Below are 26,197 nucleotides of genomic sequence, written 5' to 3'. Positions count from 1 at the left end.
CTTTCAATCTCATCATGAGTATAATTTCACGCAAGTTATTATAATTCACCATTAAAAAGCCGAGTAACCGTTACAAAATACAAAACGAGAAAATGTCATAGCTTTACAGTGAAATAAGATGTCGTGACATTAAAAAACATAGCACGCAGTGTACGCGCACCTTTACCCGGGATCTCGAGTCGCGCCCTCGTCGACCGCGGCGTCCCGGTCTCCGGTGGCCGACGCTCAGGCCGTCAAGGTCACTGACGAGCCCTGGCACACTGTTACACATTCTATCTATACACTTATAATTGACCATTATGTACCCTTTTTTATCCTTATATTAATTTAACGTTTATGAGCTTATCCAAGCACTATTCAATGAGCTTATGAGATTGAAAGTTTTTAAAAGTTTAATGCTCTGAATTTTTTGTATAATTTCTATTAACAAAATTTTGTCGTTACAAAAATATGTGATTATTTAAACTTTAGATTAGTTGACTGCATTTCAATGTCAAATTGAACACTTAGATATGATCAACAGTTTTTCGCAATATAACGCTGAATTTCAGAAATGACATGTTTATTTCCTTGTGTTATATAAACCATTTACCTTATAATATATGTATGTCTGCAATGAGATTATACACGTAAATAACGATATAAAACCATATAATTTAAATGTTAAACTTTAAAATGCATAGTGTAACCGTAACAAAGATTCATCTTCCTGATATTATAATGTTTAGATGCTAATATAACGTTTGTGTTACAGTGGCCCAGTCGGAAGACTCACCAATCGCGATGAAACTCAAGAAAATATGCCTTAAAACGCCGGTCGGCGAGGAGCAAGCGGCACAAGCAGTCCTCGACCCTGCGCTAGGTGAGCCAAACTTGTGTTTCCAGCTGTAACCTGGCAACAGTGTCAGGGTCAAGGCAAACTCTATACGATAGACTTTTGTCGCCAACATCTCGTAGCGACGTAATATCATTGACATCGCAAAAGCTTGGCCAGAAATCATATTTTACTGCATGATGCAGATTTATAGTGGCGACGACGACTCAAAAGTTCATGAACTTTGCATCTTTGACACTGGGTTAGTTTTGTATTTACAGCATTTATGAGCTATTTTCACATTTCAATGGGTTTCCTTATCATTCATGGTGTTATTAAACGCATTTAATAACTCGATCCCTGTTCATAAAAAAATAAGGAATTGATTAAATTTTGTAAAACAAAAATTTATTGCATCAAGTCTCCACATGTAGATTGGGTTAAAGTGTGGTCGTCTTGTTAATTGAATCGTGCTTTTATTTGCCATCACGTTACGCACTGAGGCTATGATGTCATCGATTTAATAGTGGCGGCCACTTCATTACCTACCTATAAAAGCTACATTTGTTCAGTCTTCATCGAAATAAGCTTCGCCGAGTCCGACACGGGACGATCGATCTGTGGAAACTTTACGGCGTCGTTATCATTTTATGTAACGTTTTGATTTAATTTCCTTTTCAATGTCAAGTTCTGTTTTTACTGAACGACATCGCCTACAATTTTCTTTACTGCTGTTTTATATCTGCTGAGAGTACTTCACCACCGCGGTCGACCAGAGTTCAGTATGCGTGACGGGTTACATCACATTTCTCTATACACCGGCTGCGTATGTGGTATATGAAGCGTTGCCTATGTGTAGATACGGGGTAGACATTCGTGCACAGGTCGTTAATGGTACAACGTGGATCTGTTGTGTGGTACGCGGGAGGAATAACCTATAATTAGATGCGCGTACACCAATCCTTAGTCGTGGAACTCGTAGATGTGTCGTTTACGTTACATCCGCTGATATATTCGATGCTAAACTTATCAACAATCGGCAGAGAGCTTTTGCCGAATTCGTTTCTTTTTATTATGTTGTTATATTTCAAATTATATTATTTTTTGAATAATTATCCTATTTAATTATTTAGTTTAGTAGTTATAAAAGGTCAATTTTACTCTTTTAAAATAATATTGTCGAAGAAACTCCCCTGGCGTCGAGTGGAGCTTCTCGACCTACAAAGCGACTCGTCCATGTTTTTGTTGTCGTGTTGTGCGATATTTTACTCCTTGATCCCATTTTGTCAGTTGTTTACAATGTCGGTCATTACTAGCCACGTGGATTGACTTTAAGTCCTTAGCTCTTTGATGAAACGTGTCGTGCATAATTAGGATACATATTAGAAAAATAATGTTAAAACTAACTCATGCTCTACTTTTTTGGCTAAATCGAAGATATAATAGGTTTATAGATAACACAATGCTATAGCGCTACCATACCTATCGTACCTACCTTAACTCACACATGGCTTATTTTACCTAGCTCGTGTACAAATTGCACCCGGTACAAAGTGGGGAGTTAAGGGGGTGGGTCTCGCGTATCGGGCGACGTGATAAGTGACGACTATCCGTCAATGTGTTGCATAGGCGAACGTATGTGAGGTGGTGGTGTATCGGACAATAGGAGCTCGTCGGTGCAGTTTCGGCGGCGGAACGCGGGGCCGGCGCGGGCGGTGGCGGCGGCGTGTGTTTCTCTGGCGTGCGTGGCACTGCAGTTCTCCTCCACGGCCGGTAATTTGATTGGGCCCGAGCTGTCACCTATGCGCCGCAGTCGCCCGGCCGTCGCTCGCCGGCTATCGATTAGAGCCCCCGTCCCCTGCCCCCGCGCGGCCCGCGAACCGGATCTCGTCACGCCGCCATTGTATACCCGCGACGCTTAAACGCATTCGTTTCTCCCGATGCGAAAACGACGCATTCCTTCCGCGCGCCCTCCCGCCCCGCACCGGCCAGCCGCGCGCCACACCGCGCGTCGCCACACAGGACCGACCGACCCTCTCATTACACTCTTACCACATTACCACTCCAAGCCCAACGCGGACCGCGGCTCACGTGATCGACAGTTGGCTATCGACATTATTATTGTCATCAACTATGTGTATGACCTGAATACGACGTAAATCCCGACATCATTCTTCAATTATAAAACTTGTGACAGAAATTACTTATGTCACGATGAAATACAAAAGCTTTCATACAATGTATGAAACTTTGTAGACACGGGTCTACAACAAGAGATCCCTTTAATGATATAGGTCTATAGTATTATTTGAGAACGACCCACGGTGTATATTAGCTATTACGTTTGTATTTGATAAAGACAAACGTAATAGCTTGCTGATATTGACGTAGTATATCGTATGAGGCCTACTACGAGTAGATGACGTTGCAACAACTCTGCGCGCGCGCAGATCAACGTACTTACATTGTTGTGCAATTCAGATTTAGGTCCACTTGCCCTGACGTCTAAGTGAAACTGGTTAGCCTGAGAAATACTATGATTTAATTGCCTCTAACCTTAGTTAACTGCTTAGAAACTTCGAAAAATTACTCATCTATATTAACCTTTAAAGGTAAGTAAGGAAACACAAATAATATTGATCCCTTTCCCGTCCTTTCAGGGAATTCCAAAAACTTAAGTTATTTATTTGTCTTTAATCATTTGAACTGATGATAAAAGTATGGCAAATGTCTTGTTGGCCTTCATTGCTTTTTCAAAGTACTTCACAAATGCGACGATAAATCCTGACTTACACTAAACTTCCTTCAATATCACATCGCAACTAAGTAACTTATAATTTCGTCAAATTAATGAAACCCATCACTCTGAGATTTGCTGTAAGAAAACCTTACTCTGGGTTAAGCTTGCCTTGAACTTTCCAGGAACATAATATTGTCCAAGTGTGTATTTATGTCATCATCATCATCATCATCCTATCGCAGTCCACTGCTGGACATAGGCCTCTCCAAGTATTTATGTGCAATGTATTAATATAATAATAAATAAATAAATATTTTGCTCTTGTACATTTTTCTATCACTAGTTTCTATTATATGTTAAAGGCAGTCTATTCCATTTCACTTTAATATACATGTTAGGATTCTTTAATATTGAAGAATGGAACGCAATTTTTGTTTAACATAAATGAAATCTCGTTAACAGAGATAAGTTATTCAAACGGCTAAGACATTTAGCTTGATTTACGCATTTAACTTGTTTCTTGGCTCAGCCATATTCTTTGAATGGACAAATGCAAGACCCATTTCTATTTTACTAATATTCTTAAAATCTGCAAAACTGTTTAAAAACTGGATGATCTAAAAAGATGACATGTTGTTGGTGTAGACTGTAGATACTCGTAGTAAATTGGTAGATCTTTAACCAAACTAAACTTTAATGGAAAATTAATGTCTGTTAGGAAGCCTTTGAACAGGACGAGGTAAATACGGAATACTTCTTAAGAAGCTTAGTTTCTCATATTGCACGAGCTCTCTTGTCAGACAAATTCAGAAAACAAATAATGTAAATCATTGCGCCATGTGTATCAATGATAAAATGAAAGAAACCTTATAATTCAAGATTTCCGTTTTGACTTTGAAAACAAGCTCTAGTTGTAAGAAAATCAAAACAAATCTGTCAACCCGCAGTAGCATAAATAAATCATAATACATTATGTAGTTGGAATCAACACATGTCCGACCGTTACCAGACCAAATATATTTATGCAATATTCATCGGTAACATGTCCAACGCTCCGCGCCGCTGTCCGCACAAACATTTGCCTCACAAAGTTTTTGCGTTTACAATTCAGCGATACACTCATTACACAGAAACTGGTGACGGTCCCGCATAACGGTACACATCAGTCTATTCTTTCTTTAAAACACGTGAAACATATTCAAATTCAACGTCTGACTTGTTGAGAAAAAAAACTTTTTCAAATCGTTTTTTAAACTGGTTTTAAAAGCGCACCAGTAACGTTAACGATACCTGGTCTATTAAACGTTATAAAAACCAACGGATATGACGATTTGAGAGTAATAGAAAAAGTGTTTGCTGGCCTGTGAAACGTTCTTGAACCTCTCGAGCTCAAAAATACTGCTGTTTAACGATGTATTTGTAATCAGCATTCTCGAGTTGCTATGTGACATTCTCTTAGTAGTAAGTTACATACTTCTATTGCTGTTGTGTGTGAAAACGTATGTAAAAGGAAGAACTTTAGAAGTACCGAAGTCTTTCCATAATACCGCCCAAGCTGTTTAGCTGTACTGGAATTCAACTAAGGAAAATTGTTATATGTGGTGGTTAGTTGCAAAGCTCTGCGATGGAAACCCGTCATTACTTATGCACAATTGTAATATTTAAACATTTTATTGCTTGTTGCACGTGTCTCAGAAAAGCCGACGCGACGCACTAATGTTCTTGCCGCCGCTGGGGGCAAGGAAACAAAGGCAATTTCTATGAGTATACAGACATGCCAATCATGTGTGGTCAGTATATAAGGCCCCGCTTCTCTCCAATACACAATAACAACTAAACTGAGGAGATCACAATTTTATTTATATTTAATTAAATAGCACACAGGTTTCATTGTGTCTTTTAATATGTTTTACTGTCATAAGTATCAAATGAATTGCACCATGATTTTTGTATTGATTGACAAAAATCTTTGATTGTCATCACAATCATTACCCTTCAAGAACAGTTTTCCTTCATGATGAAACAAACTATTGCGATTATTGACAACTTTATAAGTCAGCGAAAAACACCAAGTTTAAAATTAAGGCACTACGATGTCCTTTTGAAGAAAAGCCATTTAAAATGTATGTAGATATTACATCAGCTAGTGTTCTTTGTCTTTGAACGTATTCTAGCTAAGTCATCGAATTTAAAATTAAATAAAACCTTGTGCCAATTCATGGCCTTTGCTTTGTGTCGTCGGTGTCTGGCGAACCTGAAATTACTGAATTATCTTTGTGTGATTAACACCAGCAGTAGTTGTCATATTTCGATTATTCAATTTTGATTCATCGTTTGGTTGGTCAAACAATTTAAGTCAATAATGAAATTGTTATATTCGTCAGAATTAATATGCTAGTTCTGTGAAAACTTTATCATGTTGCATATGTCAATAATCACGATACATGCTAGCATGAACTTCATACCTACTGTGTGACATGAACAATCTCATCCTGTGCACAACAAAGATAATGTCACATCATCGGTACGGTATCTTTACAATAGCAATTCCGTATTTATTAATAAATAATCATCATTTTCAGTATTACAATTACTACTGATTTGTCTCGATTTAAAGAGTCAAAAGTATTTTAAACATTTTGTAAGCCTGCTTACATACTGATTAGACATGCATGTGATATCGGTTTGGAAAAAAGCGTCATTGACCTCCCCGTGAGACGAGCAGAGGCGTCGTGGGCTGTACCTACTTTCAGCGGTCACGCGCATGCCTGTTTCAAAGGTCGCACCCGCCACCTACCCATGTGGATCATTCTAATTAAAATTCTGCTTGGCAATATTTATTATTGTGTCTTAAGCATTCGTCGGTGTCGACTGCCGATATCGGTGGCTTCCTTCGATATGTACAGAATAGAGACAGTGCGACCGCATCTTACCGGCCGCCGCTGTTGTCACTGCGGTGTTTCGCGGGCGGGCAGATTTATTTGGACGTACCCCCTTCAGGGGGCGCGGGGCCGGGCGTGCCACCCACCGCGCCACCTCCACACATTTGACTGGATCAATAAGTAAGCAAAGGATGCCCGAGCAGAAAAACCATACACCCGACCACCCCAAGGGGGCACACGTAACCGACACCCCCCACTAGCGGGGGGAGGACTCCACAGATTGCCATTTTCTCTTTGCCTACGCTTTAATTAGTTGCGTAGTGACGCGTGTAGATCCATAATCCTATGTTATTACATTGCCAAACAGGTCCTGTCCACTCTATCAGACGGGACAGACCTCTACCGACGTTAAGCGCACACTTCACGTAATATTATTCTTCTCACACAAACTAGTAAAAGTCATTACTTACTACTGAAAAAAGGTCATAAAAGCTCGAGAAGGCTATAAATCTGAGCCAAGCGAAATAATTTTCCGAGTTTATGTCGTGGCTTACGTTTATAATGCACCCGCGTCACATCTTCTGTTAGCTTAAAATATTATTACCTTAACCAAACAACGACCCAGTATTCAATATTTCATTTGGAATGACATCGCGGTACCAAGATTAGATAAGCCATAGATAATTCATGTGTTCTGGTATGATGTGAGCGCGACCTACCTGAAATACACTCTAACTTAATAAAGCTCTTTCTTTGTTTGCATACAAGATCACAACTAAATACGTAGATATTCATGTAGCAGGCTTCGAAAGCTCACTTTTTATACAACCTTTGTAGGAGTGTCACGAATGGTTCCTAACCAGGGTTCATATCGCACATTCATGTAATATACAATGTACGGACGTGTACCTAACCGTACTGTGTATCAATATGTTATAACATCTTCCTATCCAACCAGCAACCCAAAACAGACTTGATTTTCAGCTGAAAGCACAACTTTTATAGAAGAAGTTTTTCTTACTCTGCCCACTCTATCTTTTCCGGCGAATTAAAAACTTTGATAAAAATGAACCTGCCGGTGTAATAAAGTTGGTTTAACTTAACTGAATTATGGAAGAATTAAGTGATTTTTCTAACATACAGTACTCTATAAGGCTGAGGCTGTTATCACAGAAATTAATCCAGATAATGTTAGTCAAAATTAACTGTTACATTTTCAGAATAAGCATAAAAGCTGTGCCACTAATCAGAAACTTTTGACATTCGCGCGTACCAAAAATATAGGTAAAAAATATGATCACCATGCCAAGTTATGCTTGCAATGACCTTCGAATATGACACGAGGAGTGTAAAACTAGACGATTTATCTAAATCTGCTAAAAACGTTACTGTTACTCTGATGAGTATGACTATCATAACTGTTTTGTATTCACGCAGCTCGCATGTTGTCTGTCGTCATTCCGCATTCCATTTACTTCTAGGAATGTTATGACAAAATGCATAACCACCAACATAGGGACAGCATGGACTATAGCAATTATGTAACCTCTAATGAGCTAATTTTAGGGGCAATTTCAGAAGAACTTGTAAAATTGCATTACTATGTGTTGCACTACATGTAGCATTATGATGTAAAAATTATAAAATCTATGTAGAGATTGGCAAGCCTAGAAAGATACACATCATCTATCCAATGTCATGTATAGGACAAGTATTATAAATCTCATTTGTTTACTTTTTCAAGTAGGTAGTTTTTTTTTTGGAGTTCGATTTCCACCCCTTTATTAGAAAGCTTTATATTTAATCAAAACCACCCTCCGAGACGCTTGTGATTGGAATATCTATATTGCTTTCTAATTTTAACCAATCACAGTGCAAATTGTTCGTTCGGCTGTAAAAAGTGGTTCGGTGTAAAGCTGTGATTTTTACGGGCTCTCGCATCGGTCGTCTCGAGATCTGTTCGAGTGCGCCCTGGCTCTTTCCTCACGATCGCAATCGAAATAATTATCATAAAGTAAATCCCCCGCAATTCGGCGGCCGCCCCCGGGCCGGGGCGTCGCGGTAAATGGCGGGCCCTCGCCGCCGACGCCGCGACGCGCTAGTGATGCCTATCTCTGTCAGTACAACATTGTATTGTATCGATGAAAAAGCTAAATCCAAAGACTACCGGTCTCAGGTAGGAAGGTCATCTTATATAGTTTAAAAATTATAAAACAATATTTTCTTACCATATACTTTCTGTACTTGTGTGTTATTAGCTGTTAATTGCTAGTTTTGCCTAATCGAGGTACTTTTGCTACTCATTCACTCAATACAACTTCGTTCTTATAAACGAAGATTATTGTGTATAGACACATTGCCCTTAAATAAAAATTCCTTTCGGTCTGAAATAAAGTAACTAAAAGTATAATTCGACTATCATTACTTTACTTAATATGCACATCGATGTCTCGTGAACAAGCAGAGTAACTCCCTATCCCATTGCTTTTGGTGGAGAACGAAACAATCGCATTTCCACTTTTTGCCTCACACCGCTCTCATCTCGTATTGGCGACGGAATTAAATTTGCCCGCTTGTTTTAACGTCTTCCCCTTCCTTGGACTATTTCATTAATTCAGCTTATTAATATCAATAATGATTGTACAGAGAACCTCAATTCACATTATTAAAAATTTTATCGATTTCTTACAAAAGCTTGCCCTACGTTTGCTGGACCTTTGTGCCATTCAATGTGACATCTGCCAGATAATACACACCCCATTAAGCTTTAAATGGTTTTGTTCACCTCACACTGCTTTTATTATTATTCGTGTGTGATTAGCGAAGTATCTGCGTTGTAATAATAAGTAGCCAATAGAATCCCACCCCATGGCTCCCGCCCCTCACCAACGGACGCGTCGCGCGTGTTTCGTCTCAACACAAAACAAACACGACATATACATACATACATACAATTTTGTTCTTTTCATTAGCGTGTACCTGATTTAGCAAGTTTATTAAGTATAGATTCAGTAAATGTTTGGTATTAAAGAAATCTTGGTGCGTGTCGCGACGCTAGACGGGTGACTTTAGGCCGCAGGGGTCGCGCTTTTGTCTGCCCGCGGGGACGGTTGTCCCTTGTGTTTACCTTCGACAACGCCCTGTTTCACTTAACAATGCCATAGCAAAAAGTGGCCAACAAGTAAATGTGTAATGCCCACACAACAGAGAGAAGCGATCAAAAAACTTTTTAAAATGCAGAGGAAATGAAGACCTTTACTTTGTTTCCAAAAATCTAGGTATTATTTACTTCATAAAAGTCCAGTTCTTCACTAAACAGTGGTGAAATGGCTTATTTATTATAACATCGCTTTGAATTCTAAAGGTCAGTCGCAATTTAAGTTCAAAAGTCTGAAGGTTTCTTGAGCAATAAATGGAAATAAAAATGCAGTTTTATCTTGATACAAAAGACAGGTGTGTAAAAACATTCTTTCAGTTAGCCAAGGTCTCCGAGATGGGTAAATGAACGATATTTATTGTCGAATAACTATAAACAAGTCTCGCTCCGCGGAACACTTATTTAATATGAATAAAATTGAACGGCCGACATGTTTGATACGCGTACCACGCGTGTCGTAATGGCGGTCCTTACACCGGCGCATAAAAATCATAAGCTGACGTAGACACGTTTTGCAACGCACCTGTCTGCGACCAGCAGCTAGTGACTGCAGCGGTCTGGGGACACATCACATCACATGAAAACCGACCCCATTTTCATAACTAACTGAAAAAGTTTCTCGAACTGTTTAATGTTACTTAGACCATCTTCTACAGAATGCTTATATCAATGAATGGGTAATTAGAGTAGTAGCCTAACAGAATGACCTGAGTTATAGAGATTACTAGTATTACATGAATTAAGGTCCCCCTCACGCTGTAATCCAAGTGCAGCAGTCCGCGCAAGGCAACCATGTTTCCGCTCTTACGCAAATCACACTAGCGCGCCGCTCGACCGCTCTCGACACTCATCGATGTGACGCGGTGATTCATCGTCAGTACACAACTTGGATGTTAATAAATACGAGATGATGTCTTGCGAAATTGTAACGTTGATTGCAATTGCACTCTGCGTACCTACTCACAATTACAACAGCCATTTAGTATGACACACTGACGACAGACCTTTAAGCAGATACGTTCGCTTGACAATAATACAATCATAATTCACTTTCTTTCATTTATGGAATAGCAGATTTTTATTACGAATATGTTAATTTAAAATGTTTAATGGGTACTTAATTACAATCGAACGTTTATGTAATCACTGACATCTCGTAACCTTGCAACTATGCAAATTCTGTGAGAATTTAATTTAACCTCCGCAATCATTAAAATAAAGTAATTTTTGTAGGGTAACAAGTGTAACAACTAACACGTTTTTGTTAATTATTTTATAAGGTTAGGTTAGTCATCGGATCTCTTACTACGTGAAGTATCTTAGGGACAATAATGCGATGCTTATGTTGTACATATTCTAAATGACTATTTCAATTTGTTAAGATAATTTTTACTTCATATTGTTTATACAATTACATTTGTGGGCCTGAACTCCAAGCAAAAGGTCAATAACTGACCTATCGGCTTTGTAGTTACAAATTTGATTTGGCAACGTCTTCTAAGTCCCGAATTCCTATATATCAACGCAATACTGACATAAAACAAATGTTCAACCATTCTAACGTGATCTTTTCGATGTTTCAGCGGCGATGGAGGAGGAATCTAGCGAGTTGCCAGGCACGGACGGCCTGGCGCCCAAACAACGGCACCAAGCGAAACACCGCGAGCTGTTCTTATCACGGCACGTGGAGACCCTGCCGGCAACACACATCCGCGGCAAGTGCACCGTCACGTTGCTCAACGAGACGGAGTCGCTGCTCAGCTATCTCAATAAGGATGTGAGTATGTACCGGCCACGGATGACACACACGCACACATATACACACGCACGCACCGACACAATGCTCGCTACTTACTCTTAACGACGTACTATAACGTGCCAGTAATAGTGCATAGTCTAATCTGACGTGCTTTTTAACATACACTTTTAATAAAGCCTCAGCGAAATGTACTTGTATTGCTTTTAAAGTAAATGTTCGTAAGAGGACCTGCACGTAGTATTAACAGCAATTAAGTATTGTCACGTTGATGACGAAGATTTATGCTAAAATTTAATAGTGGTCGTGTTAATGCTTGATTATGTCTTCAGCGTACGGATCTTTATAAAATTGTATGTGACTCCTCTAAAACAGCCAAAGTTATGTTACTGGTAAAACTAAAAACTCAGAATAAAAGACAATTGTGAAATTAAACTACTTAATTCCGGCAGAGTTGTTATTCTACGACGATACCCAAGTTTTACCCTCTTAAAGAAAATCTTAAGAAAATCTCAAGTTGTATGAAATTCGTAGCGGAAGCTAGTCGTAAATAAAGCTCCGGCAAGCTCCTTTAATAGTATCCGAGCAATATAGTTGGTAGAGATAACAACAAACACGAAGGAACGTTACTGACCTGTAGGTTGTGGTATAAGACCAAACAAATCCGCCCCCAACATCGACCTGGATTGTGTGCCGTACCTGTAATAGCTTTTCAGATTTACAATCAGACATTACCATTTTTATAGGAAACTTCACAGTTCACAGTAACCATTATTCCCTTTATCTACTAACACAATTTTAAAAGGTTTTTTATTTATAGTAAATAGCGGACTTTTAATTCGTTTTTTATTTTTATTATTTATACATATAAACGTAATCATCATCAATCAAAACCATATAAAGGTACTCGCACAATAATTAATAGATCGATTCGTAACTACAAGGACAGTAGACATTTGTCATTTTTAGCTCAGCTATTAGTCCACCATACCTGTGAGTGAAATTGTCATTATAATTATTAAAAGTAATAAAAGAGCTCACACACGTCACACCCGTCCGCATAGTCACTGGTTACATGGGAAAATCGGCAGCTGATATAAGCATTCCTTACAATATTACTTTAATTTGTCTCCTAATAACCGCTCCTGGACTTCAATATTGTTTCCCTATTCAAAAATATTTAATATTAGTGGTAAATAACAATATTTATTACCAATTTCTTTTTAAACTGTCTGTGTTAACAATTGTAACTTAATAAAATTGTGTAACTACACACATAAATGGGATCGACGATACTCATCCCATTTTATTTCAAGGTCAGGTCATTAAGATCACACAGCCGGTGACATTCTCAATTAGGAAATGTCACGCCCTGATTGTGACGTCATTTCCTTTACGCGACTAACTTTAAAATTAAATATAAAATAACTTATTAACCAATAATCACATTCTAATTTAACAATCCCTTTTACTTAGTTTTAATTTTTATTATTTGCTATTATTGCATTATACAGTCGATAAAACTATTTAATAATTTCTTAAAATGGGAAATATTTTTTAAACTAACTATTGCAAAGTATTAAAGTCAGTTTAATATCTGAAAATCATGTGCCAAGATTGTCCAACTAAACATTATGTAGTAATATAATATGCATACGTAATTAAAATCGCAGACTTAAGTGTCATATTAATTACCTTTATTATCCACGAGTAGTTATTGTGAGAATCATTGAGAAGATTTTTATCTCTTTGTTTTTATAACTGTATATTTAGTGATGGGAATAACGGTTTTTATTACCTACACTACAACATTGAACAATTTCTATTTTGTGCCCTATTTAAGTTATAATGAAACTTTGCTTTAATTTATTATTTAAATGGGTTTTAAGTCTTTAAAAAATCCTGGATATAAAACAAGAACATAAACCAATATTCTGACTTAATTCTAAAACGTTTTTGAAATGATTTTTGTTGTTGATATAAATTATTAATCCGTAAAAATTTTTAGTAATCTCAAAAGGTTAAAAAGTTTAAAGTTTTTCAATAGAAATAAGTTATCTTCTTTCATCTTTTCTTTACACATATTGATAATGTTTTCTCTTTTTGTTTCAGGACGCATTTTTTTATTGTTTAGTATTTGATCCTTCACAAAAGACTTTATTAGCAGATAAGGGAGAAATCAGAGTTGGAAGTAGATATCAGACTGAAGTAACTAATTTATTAAAAGAAGGTATGTTATATCATGTTGTTGTCGTAGTCATACTTGAAAATACTATTGTATAGTTTATTAAGCCTTCCTAATTGACTCATTAATACTTTTTCTTTAATTCATATGAAATTGTATGCACTAAAAATAGTTGCATTGCTCAATCCTTTGTGAGCCTTATGCTTACAGTAGGCTGGTATTAGTGATTCAGCACTTTTATAAGATGCTAAAATGCGTGTTGTTGCAGGCGAAGAGGACCCACGCAACAGCGAAGAGCTGGAGACGCTGGTGTGGACGCCGTCGCACGGGCTGACGGACCGGCAGATCGACCAGTTCCTCGTCGTGTCGCGCTCCGTGGGCACGTTCGCGCGCGCGCTCGACTGCTCCTCCAGCGTCAAGCAGCCCTCGCTGCACATGTCCGCCGCCGCCGCCAGCCGCGACATCACACTCGTATGTATCATACATCACACTACGACATAAACTCTAAGAATTTTTACTTGAATTTGATTTTTATGCTACTATCAAGAATTCATCTGCCTTCTCTAATATAAACGTGTAATTTAATTAAAAAGACTTCATTAACAAGTGTCTATATGTATGTGCAGTTCCACGCGATGGATACCCTGCACAAGTCCGGCTACAGCATAGAGTCTGCGTTGTCATCGCTGGTGCCGGCGTCGGGCCCCGTGCTGTGCCGCGACGAGATGGAGGAGTGGTCCGCGTCCGAGGCCAACCTCTTCGAGGAGGCCCTCGACAAGTACGGCAAGGACTTCGCCGATATACGGCAGGACTTTGTGAGTATACCAATCACCATAAACGTCGTAACTCTCTACCTAGAACCTAGAATTAATATTTATAACCTATTGTAAATTCTATCTTAACCATTTGATAATTAATATCGTATTATATTGACACAGTTGCCATGGAAGACGCTAAAAAACCTTGTGGAGTACTACTACATGTGGAAGACGACGGACCGCTACGTGCAACAGAAGCGCGTCAAGGCGGTCGAGGCGGAGTCCAAGCTGAAACAAGTGTACATTCCCAACTAGTGAGTGTTTGTACCACACGATGCATATATTATATCGATGTGTATTTATTATTATTTTACATAAAGCCTTGTAAAAGCATTGAGAAAAGAAAGTCGAAAGTCTCCTTATGTTTTTTTTTAATACTTTTTTGAATTCCGAAGTCTCCCACCGCTTTTGTGATTGGTTTAAGTTATTGTGTTATGTCATGTGATAGAATAAAAAGTGTGCGATTTTTGTTTTGCTTTTTAGTAATTTGTTCGAATTTCAATAAAAGTAATACATATTTGTAGCTGTAGTAATTCCAAATTTAATTTGTGATATACCATTTAAAAATATTTTTATTCGGTAACTTGGTGGTGAAATCATTACAAGAAAACGGTACACGCGTTAGACTTGAGATTAATGAATATGACCTTGTAATTGCAGCAACAAGCCTAACCCAGCGCTAATAACGAGCAACAGCAGCAGCGGCAAGACCGCGCCCGCCGTGCTCAATGGCGGGACCAACGGGACCGCCACCGTCAGCGCCGGACAACTCTGCGCGTCGTGTCAAGGTACACACAAATCCAAATCCAAAATATCATCTATTCCTAATTTGTTATTTAGCGACATCTTACCTTATTGCTAGTTTAATTAACGAGTTGTATTATTTCAGTGACAAATTCAAACCAGTGGTACACATGGGGCCCGCAGCATTTACAATACAGACTATGCGGCACATGTTGGCAATACTGGAAAAAATATGGAGGTCTCAAAGTTAAGGTTAGTTAGTGTTGGTTATTTGGGTTGTTCACGAGGAATCATAACTTGCTCAGAATTTTAAGCAGAAATTAATTTTATGTGTATTACTTGCAACAGACCGCTGGCGTATTCGGTGAGACAGAAGTGGAGGCAGCGAAAGGCCCTCGCGGCGAGGGCGAGGACACCGCGCTGTCCGTGTCGCACCGCCCGCACCGCTGCACCGTCCTCAACTGCGCCAAGGTAAGTGTCGCGCCGCCGTCCGCGGCCTGTCGCCTGCCTGCCTCACACCTGGCGCGTGTTGCAGGAGTTCAAGCTGCGCGCGCACCTGGCGCGGCACGTGGCCACCGCGCACGGCAGCGGCGAGGGCGCGCGCCCCGTCATGAAGACGCGCGCCGCCTTCTACCTGCGCGCCTCGCCCTTCACGCGCCTGGCGCGCCGCCTCACGCGCGCGCTGCGCCGCCCCAGGCACTACGCGCGCTCGCCCTTCTCGCCCATCAACCTGCAGCAGGTCAAGCATGAGTGTGAGTATTGCCTCTACGCCGGTACCCTTGTTCTCATTGCAATCGACACAGCCTACATGTTTTCTTATGTTACTCAGGTTCGATAGCGATGGCCGGGCTCGGTGGGGCCGAGCTGCGCGCAGCGGGCGCGGCGGGCGCGGGCAGCACGGGCGCGGCGGGCGCGGCGGCGGCGGCGCGCGCGCGCGGCCCCGTGGGCGCGGTGGCGGCGCGCCTGGCCGCGGCCCGCGGCGCGCCCCCGCCGCCCGCCGCGCCGGGCCGCCACGACTGGCTGGCGCTCACGCCGCGCGACCGCATGCCCGCGCCGCCACACGTCGCCTTCCCCAAGCCGCCCAAGGCGCCAGGTACGTGCGCCGCGCCGCCTATTCCGCGGTACTATTACTAGTTAACCGTGAGTGCTCCTTAACAGAACGATTCCCTTTTTCAGATGGTAGCCTGATGTACGAGCGCGTGTTGTCTCGTGCCGAAATAGAGGCACGTCGCGCCGAAGCTGCGCCCGCGCAACCCCTCAAACGACGCGCGTACGACGACATCAACGGCCTAGACAGTCAGTATCGTGTGATTTGTCATTTATAATGTTGTGATGTTTTAATTGAAATTAAATACATTATTGTGATCGAAAACTAATGGTATCGTATTCTTTTACGCTCATTCGGAAACAGCGACAGGTACGAGAATTTTATATATTAGATGCAAATAATGTAGCGTGATTAAACTGTTGACCCATGACTAATAAAAACGTGATGTATCAGCAGGAGCGGGCGCGCGCGAGGCGGGCGCGGCGCCGCCGCCGGCCAAGCGGCCCAACAAGCACCCGGCGCCCATGCAGCGGCCCTCGCGCGAGCAGTACGCCGCCATGTGTGCGCGCGCGCAGGCCACGGGCCAGCCGCTGCCCGCGCACGTCTTCACGCACGTCAGTACCGAGCCCTGCCCGCCCTCCCCCCGCCCGCCCGCACCCACCCACTTGTAACCGCTCGCTCGTGTGCAGGTCAACGGCAAGCCGACCAACATCAGCGGCCGCGGCGGACGCCGGCATGTCATCTCCTGGATGGATGCGCCCGATGACCTCTACTTCCGAGCGAACGAAAACGCCAAGTGAGTACACACACCGGCAACTATAGACATGACCTTAGATCATTTAGTCCTAATATACTATAATTTAGTACTATAATCATCATCGGCCTTTCATAATCTGTCAATTTATTTAAAACTGACAATATAAAACTATGGTTCACCTTCTTACTGGTCAAACAGTTTTTTTTTTTTTGAGACAAAAATTTAATTAATTTGAATGTAAATGCAAATTATGGCCAGGCTGAAGCAAGTATTTTATCTTTGTTCGTTGCAAGCTTGGTTTAGCTAAAAGGTAAAATGAGAAGAAGATTATTTTCACATATCACAATCAGTAAATTTAGGAAGCCTCACTAAAACGAAATATTTAGTTGTTAATTTCAATTTATAAAAATTCTAATCTCAACTCTAGTAAGTTTTAAAGAAATAGCAACATTATAAATAAAAGCGACAGTGCGCGAAATCCTGAAACTGAGTATCTTTATATCAGATATGATGTGTGTGAACACTAAGCTCGTGGTCCCGCAGGGCGGCGCGCCGCAACCTGTCGTGCGGCGAGCTGCGGCGCGGCGCGCGGGCGCCGTGGCGGGCCATGCGCGGCGGGCCGCTGGCGGGCGCGGCGGCGCTGGCGGCGGCCGCGGCGGGCGCCTGCAAGCCCCCCGCCGGCGCCGCGCCGCTGCAGCTCGTCATCCTGGACTGACAGCAGGCGCGCCCGCAGCCGCCCGCGCCGCCCTCGCGCGCCTACTCCATGGAGGCGCTGCTGGGCTAGCGCTTGTACATACCGCGCCGCGCCCGGACCGCGCCCGGACCGAACGAAGATTGTATTTTTGGTAATCGAATCGCCGAGGACGGATTCTGTAGATAATATTTTAAACTATATTGTTCTTATGTGGTTTGATCTGGCGTCGAGCAAAATAATGTATTTGATACATAAAACGATATGTAAGTCTAATTCATTCGGAGATTCATTGTAGGATAATTTACAATTTTTTTCATAAATAAAGCACAAATTGAAATATAGGTTGGTTTTATTTTATTTATTGGAAACTACATCTTGTGAATAATGAAAGTTTACCGAATGAAATGTGATCCCTATTTCCTTAACTCTATCACACCATAATTTTAAGGATTTTAACTGACAGAAATGACTGAATTAAAATTATTTATCAGTATTATGCACAACACATTATTTAAAAACTGTCGTTTTTAATCATCTCATGTAACAAAAGAACTTGATGTAAATAGCTGCCTAAACCGATAGAAATTCTCAAAAACAAAACAAATGCAATAAATAAATATTTTTATATTTTAGCATTTTTCTTTATATTTAAGTCAATGGGAACACGACCGAGTAGGCCGATTTCTCTGGTGAAACCTTACGAATCAAAAAAATGAATCTGTACCCTAAATTGACGTAATCATACACTTTGAATCCTTAATTTCTCTATCCCATAAATGAGATTTCTTATATTAATTTTATTTATGATATTTTGCTCATGCCCAGAAGACTGAAACACAATATCGTAATCTTTAAAGAAGAAGAACCAAAAAAAAGTTCCTCAATCAAATTGATAAACTGCCCCAATGTTTTAATATTTGTTAATCTTTGTCCAATCGCTTAATATTTGTTTGGATAAAAATCAGCAGTGTAAAAGTAATTGTTTCTTAGCCGCAGTACTAAATAATACTTGAATGGTCCTTGTATTGGTAAAACCATTTTCAAAATGGAAAAAGTAGTTTCTGAAATAACCTACTTTGGCATACAAAAACTCATTAAACCTCCTTATGTACAAGCAATGTACATAATATATAATAGATACTTTGAAACTGTTAATGAATTTACGCTGCTGTCTGTACTATATCGCAATAGGTACTTTAATAGTAGGTATCCTGCGATCGATGCGGTAATTATTTAGTAATATTATATTTTTTATTATGTTATTTAAAAATAATTTGAAGATGTTGCGTTGTAGATTATTACAGTAAGAGAAAGAAAAGATTTTTCCATTATTCAATTAATATTGAACTTACTTTTCCTGTTGTTAGCAATCTAGTAGTAGTCTCAAAGTAGTGGCCAGTGAAATCGGTCATCTTCGTGTCAGTAGTTAAAAATTGCGTGTTTTTGTGTAAATAGTCTCTGCCCTGGCTTCACCTGTCCTTTACAGTTATTAAATCTAGTATTAATTTAGAATGGCAACTTCCTTAGTACCAAATTTTATTGAAATAAGTCCAGCCGTTTGAACGTGGAGTAAAAAAACATACCAACTTTCGCATTTTTAATATTAGTTATAAAAGTACTCCATTTTTCTGGTTGGTCAATGACACTAAAAAGTACTTGTAGCTAATTTTAGTTTGATGTTCGCGCGTCTTCTAAGAGTCGGGTAAAGTGACTATATTCTAGGTCACACGTGTATGGGCATTGCACGTGCAATTTAATAGTCTAATAGAGCTGTGAGCTTACGCTGCCGCACATGCTATTTAAAGACAGAGGCTAACTATTATAAGTTCCCTCATGTTAACACAAGGTCCATGAGGTAGCACCTGATAGTTTTCGTCCATAGTTCTTTTCGCGAGGAGCGACCTCAAAAGTCATCTCCCCGCTAAAATGAAGACACTGCATTTTATATTTGAAATACCTAGAGTTCAATGTAACTTGATATAAATTATTTTAATTATAACAGAGGAGTTCAAGTGTATTTAGAATTTTAGACTGAGTGGTGATGGCAAGTCAGTTTACCTAATTTTAACGACTCGCTAGCGTTACCAGGAATTGGCAGAGCATTTTTTTTAATTTCCTAGAAATATACCAGCCTATTTGTGGGGGTGTTTACATGTCCATATGGACATTTTTGGTTTTTGTTTACATACATACTATTAAAATGATACAAAATAAAAACATTTGGAGACGACTAATGTGGGGTCGCCTCTAAAAATGCGCAAGTGATCGGAGGTTAAAGAAAAAGCAATTTTTAAAAAGTTATATTTATTCGAGTAATAACTACATCTTAATATAAATGGATAATAACTATTTCTCGGTATGATAAATATGATTTAGGGGGATTTTAAGACACCTGCATGTTGCGTCTCACTTATTTTGAAAGCACTATCACATACTTCAAGTTTGTGTGTTACATATTCGCGTAGAAAAATATTTTAGCAATTGCTTAAAACAGCGGTAAAACAATGTTGTAGTTGGGAGAAGTCTGCATTTTCTATGTTCCCATATAAAAATATACTTAAATAAAAGCTTGTGACCGACAACACTAAGGAGGAGGTGCACAGTCGTGGCGCCAGCGATATAGCCGCCAGTGTGGCTGTGAAGTTATTTATATATAATATAGCGTTTAGCGTTAATAAATCCAACAGCGAAGTTTTCACTTCAGCCACAAAAAGTGAAAGTCCTCAATAGAGTTGTCGCGTTGTCAAATGGCACTTAAATGTACTTGACTGTTCTCTCGTTCTTATTACCTATCGGTGGCGAACAGCATTATGTTACCGCCGGGAATAGTAAACAAAGATAATTAGTAATAACATGTTTACAAAATACTATCATCCCATCAAATTCAACGAATATTAGGTTAGTATTATACTTTGCCTCATTAAAATAATCGGGTTTAGTACAAAGAATCTGTATAAAGTTACAACAATTAACGGAAGCACTATGGATTAAACATCGGAGTTTACGTTCTTTGGACCATGTAACAAGAGGCAGTGAGATGATAGAAAAAATGCAAAGACATCGAAACGTTATCACATTCCACGATACGGAATCTTGTTATTGTAACGACAAGTAGAAAGTAATTTAAATTTGTCGAGTACACACAACCCACGGCGTAAGATATCTGAGTCTAAAATAATGGACGAGTGGATAGCATGTACTCAATCATTTCTATGTAACAACACACAATTTTTAACATAAAAAATACAGCTACCTCCCGCGGCCACTACAACATTGAAATAAAGTTGTTCCCTATATTCCCTCAAGAGTTAAATTGAGCAGGATGTATTATAGCTACATTTACACTAAGTCAACTTAGTTGGAGGACAACACAATCGTTACAGTAGGCCTTCGATTATATAACTATTTTATACAGTTCCATTAATGATAATATTACATCAGAAGTCAGTCCCTTACCGTCATTTAACTGTTCTTATAATACATAACCCCATACTTCAACTAAAATTGCAGTAAATCTAGCTCTACGTTTTAATCTCAAAGCGTGGCGAGGCGAGCGCGGCGCCGCACTGCCTCGCGCTCGACGCGCGCTGCAAGACAGACTCCCGTCATCAACATAAACATTATAAAATACTCGTTATAAAAATACTGTACAATTACAATAATTATTTGAAGGTAATAAACTCCTTACTGATAAGTCGTAAACGATTAATGCTCTGATATATCTACGCCCCGAACTTCCATCAATAATACACCATTCACAAATTATATACAATGTCTCTTAATTTTATACATGTTACTTAAACACACATCCAAATTTGTTCCCAAAACTGTAGTCTTTACCTCATTTTATTTTCTAAATTAAATAATGAGATCGAACATAAACATATGGAATTTTGCAAATGAACAAGGAACAGGAGTTTAGAAATATTATATTGTATAAAACTTTATTTATATGAATATATAGCAGTACCTATGTATGTAATGTAAACTTGGACGAAGCCAACATTTGTCCTAATACTTTCGTTTATAAATATGATCATAATATCTTTATTTCTTTCAAGGCACTGAATTTAACAATTGATAACTGTATTTTGTTTATTTAGATCATCTTAGAACCTTACCCTAAAATAATAGCCAATATTAAAATATTTAACTCGCAGTACAAATATTTCGTATGAAAATACACACATGACTCTGCATACATACATCTATACTAAAATATAATATTTCAGTGTAATATACATTAGTTTGTAAATAGATCCCGATCAGAGTGCTCAGTCGGAAAACCACAATCTATACAAAAATATTTTTGCGAGCTTGCAAAACATATTTGCTACAGTTACAATATATATAATAATCGCAACAGCGCGATCACAAACGCTGGTTAGGTGGGATCTAGTTTTTGGACATTTTCACGCGCCAATCGTAGTGTGACAGTGGAATGTTCATAGGACAATTTTATTGACGACATGACACCACAAGCCTCCTGTCCGACTTGTCTTCTACGTGTATCATTCATATACCTCATACTAACATGTTATTGCTGACTCGCCTATACGCTACATTGATATAGTCTTAGATCGCGTTTACATGATACATATATAGCGCACGTGAAAGGTTTGCACATGGCGTGGCCGTGCCCGGCGTACGTGTCACGCACGACCAAGCGAAATTGACCGAATTTAATAAAACAATGTTTGTTTGTGTGTTCAGTCTCACGTGTCAGACTTGCGCCAGCGCCGTTGAATCTCAGTGTTTCGACAAATTGAGCGGCAAATCTGGAAATGTAAATAAGATCTGTTACGATAGGCAACAAATTCTATTTAGATTATATATTCCTGGTCGATTGAACGAAAAAAACGCAAAAACCATTGCGTTACAATATTCGATCGACCAGTGTTTACATTTTTATATTTTCATCAAGACTTAGTGACTAGGTTTCTTACAACAATAGCATAAGTTTGATAAAGTGCATTCTATAACATGAAATGAATGTAGATAATAAATGTTTTCTCTGTGTACCTAAGCATGTCGGATAGCGGGCGAGTCTCACCTGAAGTGGGTTCATCCTTAGGTATGTGGTCGTTGGCGAGCGGCATGGCGAGCGGCGCCCAGGGCCCGGGCGGCACGCCGGGCGACATGGGGTACTGCAGCCACAGCGGCGGCGCCGAGCGGTACAGGTGCGGGCCCACGTACGAGTACGGGTACATGTAGGGCACGTCCCGCGCCCAGTCGTCGCGCGCCGGCGAGCCGCGGTACTGCGCGGCGGGCGCGGCGCCGCCCCACGCGCGCACGCCGTAGGGCGAGGCCGGCGCGCCGTAGCCGCGGTAGCGCGCCAGCTCGGGCGGCGGCGTGGGCGAGTCGCGCGCCAGCCCGCCCGGCCCCGGCGAGCCCATCAGCGCAGAATACCGGTAGCGGTAGTTGTCCGGGCTGGGGCTCAAGTCCGGCGAGTTCACGCTCGACGGTGACTCGGTCTTGAGCGAGGGCGGGTGCGAATGCGGCGACCGCTTCGGCTCCGGCGACCTCCGGGTCGGGCTGTCGTCCGGCATGCTCAGGAGCGAGTGTATACTATAGCTGCTTACGTTCTTGGAAACGGGCTGTTCTTTCCGAGGTACGTTTCCATTATGAGAGCGCGCTGGCGTCTCTACAGCTGGCTTATGCGCAGTGTGGCTCGGCCCCGGCGACGGCGGATACGACGCCGTGCTCAAGGCGGGCACAGTCTTCGCACGCCGCTTCATGCCCTGGTCCTCAAGGCTCACTCTCTCCAGTTCCCTGAGGATGCGTTTCCTCGGTGACACCATCATGTGCTCTTGCCTACAATTTGCTAACTTCGCGTTGACCGGCGCTGGCAGCGAAGAGATTCTCTCGCGAAGTTTGTTTATTGTTTTGGTCAACTCCTTACGTCTTATCGGCGGTCTTGTCTTTTTATACACCCTTAACTTACGATACTGATACGGTTTCTTTAGTTTCATATGATAGTATTTCTCTCGGTCGTATTCCGTCCACCGATCGTCGTCGGAGTTGGTCTTGGCTTTAGGAGCACCGTCGACCACGTCCTCACTCCGACTACTCCTGTTCTCTGGCGAGCCAACGTCACCGTTTTTCTTGTCGCAGACACCATTGGTCAGAGTTCTTTTCGAACTGGTACCGTTGACTACACCATCCAGGTGGGTGGTGTCGTACGGTCTCCTCCGCTTGAGGCGGCTGGCCACCTCTATGGCGGCCGTGTGAAGCGTGCTCGGTCTGCAATAGTACATGGCTAACTCTTTGGAAATGTTTCTGCGCGGTGCGGTTTGCTTCCAGCAGTGGTCCCGCTGCCAGGGCGAGGACTGCACGGAGCTGTTGTCGTCGGACACGGACAGCGAGGCGGAGGGCGGGTGCGCGGCCGCAGGCGGCGTGGGCGGCGCGGCGGCGGGCGGCCAGAACGTCTTGCGCGGCACCGACACCCAGCCCGCGCGCTCGCCCTCCCGTGCGCATCCACGCACCAGCTCCAAAATAAACTTTCCATCTGCAAATGCAAAACAAGTTTTGTGCTACATGCTCTCTTTCTTTCAAAAACAGTACAGAACAACAGTAATACCACTAAAGCAACTGCTATGTAACTAAAAATACATTGTACAGTCTTAGTGACCTTCTTGTGACTATAAAATCAATTATTCTATACATACTCATGTCCATAAGAAAATTGTCTATGCAGTTAAATCTGGAATTAATCCTAAAACACACAATGTGTATACAAGTACTTTGATGGACACACAAGTATCTATCAAACACTAGCACTTACATTAATAATAACTAATCCCTGACTTGTTTGTTATTGATAAAAATAATTATGTATACATAAAATTAACACCCTACACAGATAAACAAAAACAAGAAGGGAGAAATACAGTAATTCAAGGGGAAAGTTAAGCCTTATTGGTATCCTAATAATTTTATCATTTGTTTTAATGTAAAGCATATTTGGTACATAGGTCAAGTAATTTAATCACCACAAACATGTTTACATTAGTGATTTAGTGACTGTCATTATTATACATAGTATTGTTTACAAAGTAATGTTTGTCAACCTATCTCCTATTTGTCAATAAGCCACCTGATGTAGACCAAAACAAGGCAACAGTATTTAATGTATAGAAATGTATCATCATATTTCATTAAACATATGATCAACTCATACAAAACTTAGTAAGTATGATTGGTATTGTCACACTAATTAACAACAAATCACCATTTAGAACCATAATAAAAGTTAAGGATAATACTTTAATGGTTACAAATGAAATAGTCTTATACTTAATTGTAAAGATGTAAAGAGCCTGATTTATTCTGAGTAACAAGTCCAATCAAAACCAAAAATGTCACAAGAACCCATCACAAGCATAATTGTTTACAAGATATCATGATCTTGTCAGGTACTTATCTTGTGCATATTATGTTAAGTAGCAAAAAAACAAGTTACATTGACACTATAATACCTGTCAAATAAGAATTTGTAAGGTATTTCTCATTCATATGTAAAACAGGTGTTCTATACAAATAGTATTTTACATATTACTTTATATTGCAAAGCAATGTCATCAGTTCTACACTTTGTTTTTAGAGTCACATTGAACTGTACACCACCAATAATATCCACCAAGACATTTTAAATAGTTGTTTGTTTCCGCTAGGGTGGCCACAGCTCCTTACGAAACACACAACAATAGCACAGAAGCTGTGCTCAGACAATTGGCAACGGCTCACTCAAATGTGCTTATGTAGGCTTATCAGAGCATGAATGACTTTCTAGTTTGTCTTAACACACTAAGCGGACCAGTGGGTGCCACAATTACTATTGACCTGACTCCTACGATTCAGCCTTTTCGTCGTCACTCAGACTACATAACAAGTAGACACCCACCTTTAAAGAATTTGAGCCTCCCACCAGTAGCAGTGAGAGCTGAACTGTTCACAGGAACATCTTCACTAGTACCCTTACTACTGCTGTTACCATTCACGCCATGTCTTCTGTCTACTTCCTCTGTCATTTTGGTACATGTTGTCAGAGTTGTGTTTGTTCCTTCCTGTATATGCATTTCATGTCTGACCGCTCATACATCACGCGAGCGACACTTTAGTCCGAACCTTCTCGCCATGTCGCACCGAGAATGGGGATCGACGTCGCATCAAACACTCGCGAATTCGGATCGACATACAATTTATCCGTCAAAGTCCTCATCCTAATGCCACCTGCGGATTGTGGGCTCCACCGAATCTTTCGTATAAACACATTACCGACACGGTGACTTCTGAATTGAAACGATATTACGGTGGATCCTTGATCATATAACACTTTTGGTTTGTCACTGCTTAAATAAATCCTAAACAAAATCGCGACGCCGGATTCCCAATTATAATCGGGCCCACGACACAACTCGATAAAAAGCTGTTCGTTTTTCAGTACATAGTTCATTCACACCCAGCATCCATTTTGATTCGTTCAAAATCAAATATGATCGTTCTTTTGACCACAAATACTAACTTGAAATCCGAATGGTCCGAATGCGTTGTTAAATGCGTTTAGTTTTCGAAGCTGAAATTGAACAAAACACATGTTTAC

General features: G+C 40.5%; 2 protein-coding genes across 2 annotated transcripts in view; one reads left to right on the top strand and one right to left on the bottom strand.

The window, feature by feature from the left end:
- LOC113504993 (metastasis-associated protein MTA3) overlaps positions 1 to 17,616 on the top strand; it is a 38,639-nt gene extending 21,023 nt beyond the window's left edge. The window contains exons 3-17 of the mRNA XM_026887513.1: positions 755 to 862; positions 11,177 to 11,370; positions 13,462 to 13,579; positions 13,803 to 14,005; positions 14,161 to 14,349; positions 14,473 to 14,606; positions 15,013 to 15,140; positions 15,242 to 15,348; positions 15,445 to 15,567; positions 15,632 to 15,848; positions 15,926 to 16,189; positions 16,273 to 16,392; positions 16,601 to 16,758; positions 16,834 to 16,940; positions 17,445 to 17,616. Of these exons, the coding sequence (XP_026743314.1) occupies positions 755 to 862; positions 11,177 to 11,370; positions 13,462 to 13,579; positions 13,803 to 14,005; positions 14,161 to 14,349; positions 14,473 to 14,606; positions 15,013 to 15,140; positions 15,242 to 15,348; positions 15,445 to 15,567; positions 15,632 to 15,848; positions 15,926 to 16,189; positions 16,273 to 16,392; positions 16,601 to 16,758; positions 16,834 to 16,940; positions 17,445 to 17,616 (2,342 nt within the window). The remainder of the gene's footprint in view (positions 1 to 754; positions 863 to 11,176; positions 11,371 to 13,461; positions 13,580 to 13,802; positions 14,006 to 14,160; positions 14,350 to 14,472; positions 14,607 to 15,012; positions 15,141 to 15,241; positions 15,349 to 15,444; positions 15,568 to 15,631; positions 15,849 to 15,925; positions 16,190 to 16,272; positions 16,393 to 16,600; positions 16,759 to 16,833; positions 16,941 to 17,444) is intronic.
- A 2,266-nt stretch (positions 17,617 to 19,882) lies between these two features.
- On the bottom strand, positions 19,883 to 26,142 carry LOC113505028 (protein hairless). Its single transcript, XM_026887548.1, has 3 exons — positions 25,499 to 26,142; positions 22,649 to 24,103; positions 19,883 to 22,373 (listed from the first exon to the last, which is right to left on the bottom strand). The coding sequence occupies exons 1-3, from the start codon at positions 25,671 to 25,673 to the stop codon at positions 22,345 to 22,347; spliced, it is 1,659 nt and encodes a 552-aa protein (XP_026743349.1). The 5' UTR covers positions 25,674 to 26,142; the 3' UTR covers positions 19,883 to 22,344.
- Positions 26,143 to 26,197: the final 55 nt, after the last annotated feature.

This window comes from Trichoplusia ni, chromosome 23 (assembly GCF_003590095.1).
Source record: "Trichoplusia ni isolate ovarian cell line Hi5 chromosome 23, tn1, whole genome shotgun sequence".
In the NCBI taxonomy this organism is placed as follows: domain Eukaryota; kingdom Metazoa; phylum Arthropoda; class Insecta; order Lepidoptera; family Noctuidae; genus Trichoplusia; species Trichoplusia ni.
This window is presented reverse-complemented; position numbering and strand designations above follow the sequence as displayed.

Excerpts from the sequence above, each read along its gene's own strand:
- LOC113505028 (XM_026887548.1), bottom strand. The coding sequence starts at position 25,673 with ATGCATATACAGGAAGGAACAAACACAACTCTGACAACATGTACCAAA. Across the intron at positions 24,104-25,498 it reads GAGGCTCAAATTCTTTAAAG|ATGGAAAGTTTATTTTGGAG; the intron begins GTGGGTGTCTAC and ends TTGCATTTGCAG. Across the intron at positions 22,374-22,648 it reads TAAGGATGAACCCACTTCAG|ATTTGCCGCTCAATTTGTCG; the intron begins GTGAGACTCGCC and ends TTACATTTCCAG.